General features: G+C 36.0%; 1 protein-coding gene across 1 annotated transcript in view; it reads left to right on the top strand.

Annotated features, from left to right (window-relative positions):
• COL28A1 (collagen type XXVIII alpha 1 chain) overlaps window positions 1-14,372 on the top strand; it is a 199,480-nt gene that overhangs the window by 79,572 nt on the left and 105,536 nt on the right. The window contains exons 18-19 of the mRNA XM_055115702.2: window positions 9,687-9,755; window positions 12,198-12,266. Of these exons, the coding sequence (XP_054971677.1) occupies window positions 9,687-9,755; window positions 12,198-12,266 (138 nt within the window). The remainder of the gene's footprint in view (window positions 1-9,686; window positions 9,756-12,197; window positions 12,267-14,372) is intronic.

The raw sequence follows: 14,372 nt of genomic DNA, 5'->3' as shown, positions 1-14,372 counted from the left end.
AATTCTTAACAACATGCTAGCTAATAGAATTCAGCAATATATAAAAAGAATTATACAGCATGACTAAGTGGGGTTTATCCTGTGGATGCAAGCCTGGCTTAATAATTGAAAATTAATCAATGGAATACACCATATTAATAGGCTAAAGAAGAAAGATCACATGATCACATCAAAAGACACAGAAAAGCATTTGACAAAACTCAAAACCCTAATAAACGCTGATAAATCTCTCATAGAAACTCTCAGAAAGCTATAAATAGAGGAGGAACTTCCTCAATTTCTATGAGAAATCTAGAGCTAACATTATGCCTAATAGTGAAAGAGTGAATGCATCCCTCGAAGATCAGGAACAAGACAAAGATGTCTGCTCTCATCAGTCTTATTCAACATATTGGAAGTTCTAGCCAGCATGATAAGACAAGAAAAAGAAATATAAGGCATTGGTATAAAAACAATAAATAAAACTATCCTTATTTGCAGATGATATGATGGCCTCCATAGAAAACCCCAAGAAATCTATACGAAAACCTCCTAGAATTAACAAGTGAGTTCAGCAAGGTCACAGGGTACAATATCAACATACAAAATCTATTTAATTTCTGTATACTAGTAATGAACACATAGAAACTAAAATTAAAAGCACAACACCATTTTTAATTGCTAAAAAAGAAAAATACTTGGGTAGAAATCTAATAAGACATGTATAGGGCTTGTATAAAACTACAAAACACTGATGAAAGAAATCAGAGAATACTTAATACATTTAGAGGCATGTTTATAGATTAGAAGACTCAACAACATAAAGATGTAAATTCTTCCCAAATTGATGTAAAAGTTTAGTGCAAATGTCTTTGATACCCCAGCAAGATTTTGTTTAGACTTGGACAGGGCTATTTAAAAATTAATATGGAAAGGCAAAAGAGCTAGAATAGCTTTTTAAAAACTTGAAAAAGAATACACTTGGAGAAATTATACTAACTTTTCTGGTCTTAAGATTTATTATATCTTAATTGTACAGTAACAATGACTGTGGGGTATTGGCAAATTATAGAAATATGATCAGTGGAACAGAATAGAGACCCCGGATTCAGACCTACACAAGTATAGTCAACAGATTGTGAAAGCAATCCAATAGAGGAAACATAGTCTTTTTAACAAATGGTGCTGGCACAATTGGATATCTGTGCAAACACAAAAAATGAACCTCAATTTAAGTCTCACACCTTATACAAAAAGTAACTCAAAATGGATCATAGATTTAAATATAAAATGTAAAAACTATAAAACTTTTAGAATAAAACATATGAGAAAATCTTTAGGATCATGGGCTTGATGAAGATTTCTTAGACATGTCACCAAAAACATGATCCCCCCCCTAAAAAGTAATTAACTAGACTTCATCAAAGTGGTAAATGTGTGCTCTGTGAAAGACTCTTTTAAGGGTATAAAGAGACAAGCTGCTGATTGGGAGAAAATATTCACAAACTACACATTTACAAAGGATTTGTATTGGGAATACATTTTTTTAAAAAATTCTCAAAACTAAATAATAAAAATCGAATTAGAAATTGGGCAAAATATCAAATATATATACATATCTCAAGCATATATACACGCACATGCACAATTTGGTATGTATATATCTATATATGTGTACATATACTTGTATATATTTTTACATATTTTGTTTCTTTTTTTGTGGTTACTAAACTTTAATATGTGTTCTTTTTATTAACTTTTATTTTAGGTTCAGGGGTACATTTGCAGGTTTGTTATATAGGTAAATTGCATGTCACAGGGGTTTGATGTAGAGATTATTTCATCATCCAAATAATAAGCATAGTACCTGATAGGCAATTTATCCATCCTCACCCTTTTCTCACCCTCTACCTTCAATTGGGCCCCAGTGTCTGTTGTTCCCTTCTTTGTGTCCTTGTGTTCTCAGTATTTAGCTCCCACTTATAGGTAAGAACATGCAGTATTTGGATTTCTGAGTTAGTTTGCCAAGGATAAGGGCTTCTAGCTCCATCCATGTTGCTGCAAAGGACATGATCTCATTCTTTCTTATGGCTGTGCAATATTTCATGGTGTATATATACCATATTTTCTTTATCCAGTCTACTATTGATGGGCATTTAGGTTGATTCCTAACATGTTTTCTTGACTAACAAGTTTGAAATGTCATCAATATTGCCACCTACACCTGAAAAATATACTGACCATATGAGACTTTTACTTCAATCATTTCTTCCACCTTCAGAGTATTATTCCTATTGACTTAGTTCTACTTTATTTTCATCCTACCAAAATTATTTATTATTATTTTTGAACTTTTTAAAGTCAGTATTTGTATAGTTTTACCCATATATTTACCCATTTCTTAGTTGACATAGCTTCCTAAATTTCTCTTTTCTTCTTGGCTGATTTCATTGTTTTTTTCAATAAATACTTCTTTCAGAAGATGTTTTCAGTAAAAATATGTTAGCAGTAAACCCTTTCAGCCTTTGGTTGAAATGCCATTGTTTAATTTGCTTTGTAAGAATAGTTGACCTGGTGCAGTCTGGATTGTGTACTAATTCCATTGTCTGCTGGCAACCATGGTTTCTGTTTCCATGTCTTTAGTCTGTTTATAATTTCTTGTAGTAATTCATTTTTGCTTTAGGCTGCTTTTGCAATTTTTTTTATTCTTTAGATTTCCTGTAGAGGAATTATGATGCATATAAATGTGAGTATATTTTCACATATACTTTTTCAGATTTACTGTTTCATGAATCTGAGGACTCCATAGTTTAAAAAAGTTCTTAGCTATTATTTCTTCAAATATTTTCTTGCCCCATTCTATTTATCAAGAAATCCTACTAGATATTTGGTTGCAATTGGATAATTTTCTCAAATCTAACTTATAACCCACAAATTTATCTTCATCATGTTATAAAATGTTCTTAACTCATTCATTGTATTTTTAAGTTAATAAGTATTTTAAAAATTCTTAGTTATTTTTTAAAATCTGCCTTTTATTAACTATATTTATTATCTTTTTACTATACTGTTCCTGTATTTTCCATTATTTCCATAAGACCATTAAGTATTTAAAGTACTTCTTTTTTGTCTCTATTATTTTATTCTATTATTTGACATTCTTGAGGAAGTTTACATTGTGTTAGTTTACTTTTATTCATTGTGAGTTATTTTCTTTTATGTTTTGTACTTTTCCATCTGAGTTATTTTCAACTGGGCTTTAATTGTGAATCCTAAGCATTCTTAGGATTTGAGAGGAGTTTGTGTTTGTATCTCTTTTGTACTCCAGGGGTTTCCTTGATGCTAATGTCTTGACTAAGGTGTTCATGAACCACTTAGATAATGTCAATTGAAATCATAAACTCATACACAGCACAGGACCATGGTAGAAATTTTTAGTCATTATGAGCGCAAGCCAAGCAGACAAGATTCTTGTCATTCATACCACTGTGTTGATGGGATGGCTTTTTTCTACTTTGTTCTTTCGTTGAATATATACAGATGCTCCTTGACATACAATGGAGTTACATCCTACTATACCCGTCATAAATAAAAAATACTGTAAGTTGAAAATGCATTTAGTGTTGGTAACACCGAAGATGGTTCCCAACTTACAATGGTTTGATTTATATATATATTTTTACTTTATGAGGATGCAAACGCAATGCATTCAGTAGAAACCATAAGCCCATTGTAAGTCATAAGGAGGTCCTTGACTTACCACGGGGTTACATGCTGACCAACCCATTGTAAAATCCAAAAATCTTAAGTCGAACCATCCCATCTTAAGTTGGAGACTGTCTCTCTAAGTTTGTGGGAATCTCAGTTTCTCAGTTATAATTCTGTCTTCATTTTCCATTGCGTGAGCCAAAGTCTTTGCTGCTGTTCCTCCCCCTAAATTTCCTAGCCTTCTTCCCACCACACAAACACACTTTTCTATTCAGGACAGCTGTAGCACCAGCTTAGATGCTTACCTAAGATGCTTCACTTATATGCTAGAGTTCTCGAGTTTTGATTCTCTCTTTTTGAACCCTGCAATTTCTCTTATCTTCTTTGGACTCTTCCATGCCTTTAAAATTCATCTTAAAAAACGTATATTACCTGTCTTTCTAACTGTTTGTAGTTGAGAGTTTTTAACAATATTACCAGAACATGAAATTCTTGCTTGCTTGCTTGCTTTCCAAGTCATAGTTACAGAGTTATACTTAATTGGGAACTAAAATCATAACAAAGGTAGGAAAGATCCTAAATAATGTATCAAAATGTTGCACCAAAATGTCATTATAAAAAAATCAACGATGTGAATTTTTTTTTTTTTTCTGAGACAGAGTCTCACTCTTGTCCCCCACGCTGGAGCACAATTGGGCGATCTCAGCTCATTGCAACCTCCACCTCCCGGCTTCAAGCGATTCTCCTGCCTCACCCTCCCAAGTAGTTGGGACTGTAGGCTCCAGCCACCAGACCTGGCTAATTTTTGTATTTTTAATAGAGATGGGTTTTCACCATGTTGGCCAGGCTGATCTCGAACTCCTGACCTCAGGTAATCCGCCCACCTCAGCATCCTGAAGTGCTGGGATTACAGGCCTGAGCCACCATGCTCAGCCAACAATGTGAATTTTTGAATTATTTAGAAGTAAGGTAAAGACTTATCTTAGGACTGACAAAGGTTCTACTGAAAGTCCTTTGCTTTTGTTTCTTTGCCTGAATTATTTCAAGTGTTTCATATTTAGTACTACTCTCTTTTCACTACCACACTAATATAAATCTGCTGATAGATTGAATTAATATTCTAGCTCCAAGACCTACTTTTGAACTGTCATCTGTCATCTTTATGTGATTACCACTAGTTTTGTGCTGGTCTGGTAGATGTAACTGGTTCATAAAAATTAAATTGGTTAAGACTGTCAGGGTGATCTGTTTGTTTTTTACGCAAGGTTATTCAGAGCACTGTAAATTATAAAAACCCCTGAAAGAGAACTATAATTATTTTGAGATTAAAAAATAAAGTAGATGGCACTGTTTGAAGATAATGGACAGTTACTATTATTATTAGCATATTTATCTCTAATGCTTGCAATGCATATTGAAAGCATTTGTATTGATTATTAACACTATTGAGATTACTACGGAAAGTAATAAGATGAACATAATGGACAATCGTATTTCATCTCATCGTTAATGTCTCAGATAAAGCATTTCACTGATCAGGCTGTGTTAACTGATAATTAGATTCCTTCATTATTTATTTTTTATTAGAGGTGTTCGTTAGAAGCCAAGTAAGTATGTCGTAGTTGTAATTGGTTCTCATGGCCTTAGAAAGGACACTGAGATTTTTTAATAGAAGGATTTCTGTATTTTAAAAATAGTCTTTTGGTACTATCTTAATAAATTAAACTATAACCATTTAACCCAAGTACCTTCTACTTCTCTTCTCTGGCTAATGGTCATCTTCCATGCTGAGTGTTTAACTGGAAGACTTGAGAATATACTGATGGCGTGGAATATTACTCTGATGGTTTATAGTAATTACACTTTGGATCACTGCTTTTTTCTCCTAAAAGACTGTCCATGAGCATTAACTCTCTGTTCTCAGCATCTTTGAATACTTGGCTCCTTAAAGATCCAATATTTTCACCTCCAGTTTAGCTAACGTACTCTAGAAGTGCAGAGAATGAAGGAAGATTCAGTGTTTATTCAGTGCAGCATGCTTTTTACACATTGTTTAATTTAAATCATTCACTCGGAGACTGCCTTTATTTGTAAAAACTTCCATGAAAGGACATTCTTAGCAATTACAGGACTCAAGTAAAATAATTTGGATAATGATGGCAGATATTTATTGAGTGCTTAATCTGTAAAAGATTTAAATCTCTCTGACTTAATCCTTGCATGAACACTTGTGGTTGAGGTAGATACTATTATTATCACCATTTTGAGGAGGATGTTGTGCTTTGCAGAGACTGACTTACTTGTTTAAGGTGAAACTGCTACTATGTAGCAGAGCTGGGACTTGAACCTCAGTACAAATGACACCAAAATCTGCTTTTAACTATTATGCAATATTGTCAGCTCCGTGAGACAGGGAGCAGTTTTGTCTGCTATCCCTAGAACCTAGCACAATGCCTTTTACCTGCTAGAAGTTTGGTATATCTTTGTTGGATGAATGAAAAAAGTTGAGTGAACTGGAAAAATACTTCCTTACATTTAATGTAAATTGTGGTTTTTTTCATTTGTCATATTATTAGGGAAAAAATAATTTGTCAATGTTTTCTTTGTTAAAGTATGTGTTTTCTTTGTTAAAGTATGTGATGTTGGCTTGGCACTTTTGGTTTAGTTTGCAATCTATTAATAATTTGGTTGAGTTTGCAATCTATTAATAATTTTCATGCTCCTATTTATTTTCCTACTAGCTAATTGCTCTGCCAGTAGAATAAACTGTCATGGATATTAGTGCTTTCATTAAGGTCTTGGAAGTGTTAAAAGCTAGGTTTCTGTTAAGTGTTACAATTTAAATTGAAAAAGATGTTAGCTTTTTCTTTTAATTATTTACGAAATCAGTATGCATAAATACTAAAGAAGATTGTCTTGTAAAATATAAAACATTAGGGAAAGACAAAAAAATTAAACACTGAAAAACAGATCTTTTTCTTACAAATCTATAACTATGATCAGTCACTGATGAGTATAATGCTGCATCCTCGTTCTGCTACTGGGCTTGAGGAGAAAAGCGTCTTAAATCACCCTGGATTACTGTATCTCAAGCCCAAAGATCATTCAGTGTCTGTAGTGTGCTGGTTTAGGAACTTGCGGGAACCTTGGCAGACTTTGTTCCATCATAGGTTTATCTCTCTGGCAAGTGAAGCCTAATTATCTGTTTAGATTCGTCAGAGAAAAAGCTTCATTTTCTTCTTCTAAGATTCTTGTTGTAAGTTCCTTTACTACTTTTTTACCTTCTGGCCAAGAAGAAAAGGAGAGAAAAATTATCGTCTTTAAAAATTTCTGATTTAAATGAAAACCTCACTATTACTCTTTTATTTTTCCATTAGTACATTTTCTGCAAGTCCATTTCAAAGCCTGAGACTGTGTTTTTCTTAACTCATGTGAGAAGTCATCTTTCCTAGTGGCTTTTTGAGCAATAGTTACATGAACTTCTTAATTTGAATCATTGCAATGGAAAATCATGTTTCCCCTTAATGATCCTATCAAGATTTCAATTTGCATATAAAACTGCCTGTGGGTTCAACCAGTTCCTGAAATAATTCAAGTTTTAATCCAAATTTATCAGTACAGAAATTGAAACACACGTAAACAGCACTTAATGCTTTAAAACAGCTGTGTGATGATTTCTTCACAGCACTCCCCTGATAATTAAATTATTAAATCACTCTGCATCCTTCTCTGGGCCACACAGTTCCAGATTTTTAGCATTTCCTCAGATAATTTATTTCTTAATTCTTATTTCAAAGCATCATTTAATTTCCATTTTCTTCTACTTTGAGAACACTGGAATAAAACATTTTATGCCAATCAAATGGAACGAGTATTTAATACAATGGGAATATTATTCTTCGTAGCTCTACAATTCTACTGATCAGTATTGAGTTGACTAGAAGGATTCTCACTAAAAATTTAAATAGAGCCACAGTCATTAGCCATTCCTTGGTATTCATGGGGGATTGGTTTAAGGACCTCTGTAGACACCAAAATCCACAGATGCTCAAGTCCCTTGTATAAAATGGTGAGAGGTGACAGCGTGCTGGCAGCCCTCGCAGCCCTCGCTTGCTCTTGGCGCCTCCTCAGCCTCGGTGCCCACTCTGGCCATGCTTGAGGAGCCCTTCAGCCCACCGCTGCACTGTGGGAGCCCCTTCCTGGGATGGCCGAGGGCTGAGCCGGCTCCCTCAGCCTGCGGGGAGGTGTGGAGGGAGAGGCACGGGTGGAACCGGGGCTGCCCGGTGCTTGCAGGCCAGCTAGAGTTCCGGGTGGGCGTGGGCTTGGCGGGCCCCGCACTTGGAGCAGCCGGCTGGCCCTGCTGCCCCAGGCAGTGAGAGGCTTAGCACCCAGGCCAGCAGCTGCGGAGGGTGCACCGGGTTCCCCAGCCGTGCTGGCCCACCGGCAGTGCGCTTGATTTCTCACTTGGCCTTAGCTGCCTCTCTGCGGGGCAGGGCTTGGGACCTGCAGACGGCCATGCCTGAGTCTCCCCCACCCACCGTGGGCTCCTGTGTGGCCTGAGCCTCCCCAAGGAGCACGGCCCCTGCTCCACAGCGCCTGGTCCCATCAACTGCCCAAGGGCTGAGGAGTGCGGGCGCAGGGCCCGGGACTGGCAGGCAGCTCCACCTGCGAGCCCATGCGAGATCCACTGGGTGAAGCCAGCTAGGGTCCTGAGTCTAGTGGGGACTTGGAGAACCTTTATGTCCAGCTAAGGGATTGTAAATACACCAATCAGCACTCTGTATCTAGCTCAAGGTTTGTAAACACACCAATCAGCACCCTGTGTCTAGCTCAGGGTTTGTGAATGCACCAATCAGCACTCTGTATCTAGTTAATCTGGTGGGGACTTGGAGCATCTTTATGTCTAGCTAAGGGATTGTGAATACACCAATCAGCACTCTGTATCTAGCTCAAGGTTTGTAAACACACCAATCAGCACTCTGTGTCTAGCTCAGGGTTTGTGAATGCACCAGTTGGCACTCGGTATCTAGTTAATGTGGTGGAGACTTGGAGAATCTTTATGTCTAGCTAAGGGATTGTGAATGCACCAATCGGCACTCTGTATCTAGCTCAAGGTTTGTAAATGCACCAATCAGCACTCTGTGTCTAGCTCAGGGTTTGTAAATATACCAGTCGACACTCTGTATCTAGCTAATCTAGCTGGGAGGTGAAGAACTTTGGTGTCTAGCTCAGGGATTGTAAACGCACCAATCAGCACCCTGTCAAAACGGACCAATCAGCTCTCTGCGAAACAGACCAATCGGCTCTCTGTAAAATGGACCAATCAGCAGGAAGTGGGTGGGGCCAGATAATAGAATAAAAGCAGGCTGCCCTAGCCAGCAGAGGCAACCTGCTGGGGTCCGTTTCCATACGGTGGAAGCTTTGTTCTTTTGCTGTTTGCTATATATCTTACTGCTGTTAATTGTTTGGGTCCACACTGCCTTTATGAGCTGTAACATTCACTGCGAAGGTCTGCAGCTTCACTCCTGAAGCCAGCGAGACCACTAACCCACCAGAAAGAAGAAACTGGGAACACAACTGAACATCAGAAGGAACAAACTCTGGACGCACCGCCTTTTAGAACTGTGACACTCACCGCGAGGGTCCGCGGCTTCATTCTTGAAGTCAGTGAGACCAAGAACCCACCAATTCCAGACACAATGGCATAGTATTTGCGTATAACCTATGCACATCTGGTATACTTTGAATCATCTCTAGATTAGTTACAATACCTAATACAATGTAAATGCTGTGTAAATAGTTATTATGCTATAGTATTTAGGAACTAATAAAGTAGAAAAAGCCTGTACATGTTTAGTACAGATCCAACTATCCATTTTTTTTTTTTGGCATGTAAACTGAAATATAACCGTTCTCTTTCTTCCTCTTTCCTCTTTTTCATCACTCCTCTTTCCATTTTCTCTCTCCTCCTGCTCCTCATTTTCTCCTATCCTAACCAGGGTTCCCGTGGTCCTGAGGGAGTACCAGGAGAGAGGGGCTTACCCGGAGAAGGATTTCCAGGACCAAAGGTAACAATACCTTCTGTACCAGGAAAAGGTGCTTTGTCTTACATGCTCGTGAATTACAAATTTTAAAAATGTGTCCTAGCCAATTTTTAGAAGTTAATTATTTTTCTGACCATCTTTATTCCATTTAATGAAGGAATATGTAAATTTCCCTGTAATGCGAAAATACAGTAAAATTTGGAACTACAAATAAGTAATTGAAAGACTTCTACTTCATGTAATTACTACATATGAAATTAGAAAAATCTCTTAAAGTAGTTTGTAGTCATTTAAAGCCACAGTGATAAATAACATCCTTATGCCCAGAAGTTAAATCATCGAGTGTAGCTATGGCAATGCTTTGCTCACAGCTTTTTTCGTGAAACACAGATAAGAAACCAATCTGTAATAGTACTGCCATCAATATAATAAGAAAGAAAATTTTACTACAGAAACAAAATGTTATGAAAGACTTCCTTTTTAACTAGCCATTGAGAATTTCCTGTCATTTCCCTTATGTAATTCTTGGAGCTCAAGTTGTTCTGCACCAAAGGTTGGCAAACTTTTTCTGTAAAGGGGCAGATAGCAAATATTTTAGGCTTTGTGAGCCATATGGTATCTGCTGTAACTACTTAACTGCTGTTGTAGCTTGAAAGCAGCCGTAAACAATGTATAAATGAAGGAATGTGGCTGTTCCAATAAAACTATATTTATAATATAAAAACAGGCAGTGGGCTGAATTTGGCTTATGGGCTGTAGTTTGCTGTCCCCTGATATAGGCAGTTTGTATATAATCTTTGGCACATTTGCTGAAGGGCATGTTAAAAAGTGTTTTCCAAAATGAGCGGCATCAACAACATTTCAGAGTACGTAAAGATACATTTTGGAGTCCTTCTTCCTTTATTTCCAAAGTCTCCCCAAAAAACACACACATGCATATACACACATACTGCCCGGAGAAGTACATGCTGCTTTCTAAGTGTCTGAGACCCTCCACATCAGTCATTCCATCAGCTGACTAAGATATGGCCTTCTCAGTATGGCCTCATGCTCTAAAAGTGCATTTCATTCTCAGCTTCTTCCACCATGATCGATATTCAATTATCTATGAGAATCCTAAATCTCTACTAGAGGGAAAACAATTAGATAAAAACAAATAATTCATCCTTAGTTGTGAGTGACTGCTGGGTTAAATTTTAAAAGACGCCCTTGTTAATGAACACATTTTAATTTGTCATGATAATGGAAATAATATGTTGGATAAAGGGATATTACTAAGACCTTTGACCAATCACAGTATCACTATCAGAAGACAGGTCAGCAACTTGGCATGACATCACCGAAAGTTTTGTAATACACAGTTTGAGATTTTTTTGGCACTTAGTAAATTTCTACTTCTACTTATGTGTAGCCCAAATATTCTGAAAAATTCAAATAGAATTATTTCTCTTTAAAATCTGTGTTTTTTAAAGAGAAAGAAATAAATGAGAAATGAATATGTGAAACATTAAGAAGAATATGCCAGGGTATTTCATAGTGACAGGTTCAACATACTTTTATATTATATGAGGTATTATCATACTTTATTGATACTCTTGTATGTAATAGCTCATGGGCATTGACCTCTATCTCATCAAAGAAAGAACATATCGTGTTCCGTGCTGCTTTAGGATCAAGTATATGCAGTTATATTCTGTGGTAATGATCAGAAGAACCCAGAATCAGAATATTTCATTCCCCGACTAGTCAGACCAATGGGTGTTCTCTGTATGTACTATTTGGGGCTAATTTGTAAATGTTCTTTGATTTTACTCTTGGTTCTAATAAATTTATTAAATGAATGCTGCTTCTGATTTATTATATGGTTTATTTTTCATAAAAATGCATGAAGTATTATGACAATATACGTTATATTAAGGACAGAGCTGTTCACTTATGTCATGTAACTGTAGGAGCATATCTAAGAAGATTTTCCATGAATTCTTTTAAACATAAATTTTCAATGAATGTTTATAAACAACAAAAAAAGTAATAATCTAATCCTAGCAAGTATTAGTTCACATATTAGTACGAGAAATAAATTTTCCTTGTGTGATGGACCCAGTTTCAGCAATATTAAGGAAAAGGAGGCTTGATCCAGTTAGTTATACTATGTGATTGATTAGGTGATCCATTTCCAGAATATTTTTGTTTAAATTGGGAACTGAGCTCTTTTCTAACTTCAGGGATGCTACATATGTGTTTTGCTTGGATAGCTTCCTTCTTGTTTAAGTGTTATGACTAATGTATTTTTTGCAAGTTGCAAATCTCAGAGTCAATTAGAATTACCCATTTGTAGTAAACAGTGACTTTGGATGCTTTATTTAAAAAATAATTTTGAAGCACAATTCATAGTATTTGTAATGTAAACTCTTTTAAAATTCAGATTTTGGTTGGTGCATTGATATCCCTCCCTTGTACTTTCAGGGTGAAAAAGGTTCTGAAGGACCAACTGGCCCACAGGGATTACAAGGCCTGTCAATCAAAGGGGACAAGGTACTGTATAATAGGGTGTACACTAGAAACAATGCCAATAAAATTGTCATTGTTCTTTATGTATGTACATTTCTGAACTGTATACATGACAACCATGCCACACAGGTATCTGGTTAATTATAAATCTAGTATATTCTTTTTTAAAAATAATTATTTTATTTCCACAGGTTATTTGGGAACAGGTGGTGATAGGTTACATGAGTAAGTTCTTTAGTGGTGATTTGTGAGATTTTGGTGCACCCATCACCCAAGCAGTATACACTGAACCCAATTTGTGGTCTTTTATCCCTCACCCTCTTCCCACCCTTTTGCCCCGAGTCCTCAAAGTCCTCTGTGTCTTTCTTATGCCTTTGCGTCCTCATAGCTTAGCTCCCACATATGAGTGAGAACATATAATGTTTTGTTTTCTATTTCTGAGTTACTTCACTTAGAATAATAGTCTCCAATCTCATTCAGGTCACTGCGAATGCCATTAATTCATTCCTTTTTATGACTGAGTAGTATTCCATCACATATATGTATATATTCCATATATATATAGTATTCCATCATATATATAGAGTATACAGTATATATATAGTATTCCATCATATATAAAAACACACTATAATATATGTTATACTATATATACACTATATACACAATATATATAATGTATATATAGTATACAGTATATATATTCCATCATATATATAAACAAACACGCACACTATATATGTAAACAAACACACTATATATAAACACACACTATATATATAAACAAACACACACACTATAATATATATATCATAGTTTCTTTATCCGCTCATTGATTGATGGGCATTTGGGTTGGTTCCATGTTTTTGCATTTGCAAATTGTGCTGCTATAAACAGGTATGTGCAAGTATCTTTTTCGTATAATGACGACTTTTCCTCTGGGTTGATACCCAGTAGTGGGATTGCTGGATCAAATGATAGTTATACTTTTAATTCTGTAAGGAATTTCCACACTGTTTTCCATACTGGTTGTACTAGTTTACATTCCCACCAGCAAGGTAGAAGTGTTCCCTGTTCACTGCATCCGTGCCAACATCTATTATTTTTTGGTTTCTTGATTATGGCCATTCTTGCAGGAGTAAGGTGGTGTCACATTGTGGTTTTGATTTGCATTTCTCTGATCGTTAGTGATGTTGAGCATTTTTTCATGTTTGTTGGCCATTTGTATATCTTCTCGAGAATTGTGTATTCATGTCCTTAGCCCACTTTTTGATGGGATTGTTTGTTTTTTTCTTGATAATTTGTTTGAGTTCATTGAAGATTCTGGATATTAGTCCTTTGTCAGGTGTATAGATTGTGAAGATTTTCTCCCATTCTGTGGGTTGTCTGTTTACTCTGGTAACCGTTCCTTTTGCTGTGCCTTTTGCTGTGAAAAAGCTTTTTAGTTTAATTAAGTCCCAGCTATTTATCTTTGTTTTTATTGCATTTGCTTTTGGATGCTTCATCATGAAATCCTTGCCTAAACCAATGTCTAGAAGAGTTTTTTCAATGTTATCTTCTAGAATTTTTATAGTTTCAGGTTTTAGATTTAAGTTCTTGATCCATCTTGAGCTGATTTTGTATAAGGTGAGAGATGAGGATCCGGTTTTATTCTTCTACATATGGCTTGCCAATTATTCCAGCCGAATTATTCCAGTTGAATAGGGTGTCCTTTCCCCACTATATGTTCTTGTTTGCTTTGTCAAAGATCAGTTGGCTGTAAGTATGATGGTTTATTTCTGGGTTCTTTATTCTGTTCCACTGGTCTATGTGCCTATTTTATACCAGTACCATGCTGTTTTGGTAACTATGGCCTTATAGTATAGTTTGAAATCAGGTAATTGATGCCTCCAGATTTGTTCTTTTTGCTTAGTCTTGCTTTGGCTATGTGGGCTCTTTTTTGGTTGCATATGAATTTCAGAATTGTTTTTGTCTAATTCTGTGAAGAATGATGATGGTATTGTGATGGGAATTTCATTGAATTTGTGTATGGCTTTTGGCAGTATGGTCATTGTCACAATATTGATTCTACCTATCCATGAGCAGGGGATGTGTTTGCATTTGTTTGTGTCATCTATGATTTCTTTCAGC

The sequence above is a fragment of the Pan paniscus genome, chromosome 6, assembly GCF_029289425.2.
Source record: "Pan paniscus chromosome 6, NHGRI_mPanPan1-v2.0_pri, whole genome shotgun sequence".
Classification (NCBI taxonomy): domain Eukaryota; kingdom Metazoa; phylum Chordata; class Mammalia; order Primates; family Hominidae; genus Pan; species Pan paniscus.
This window is presented reverse-complemented; position numbering and strand designations above follow the sequence as displayed.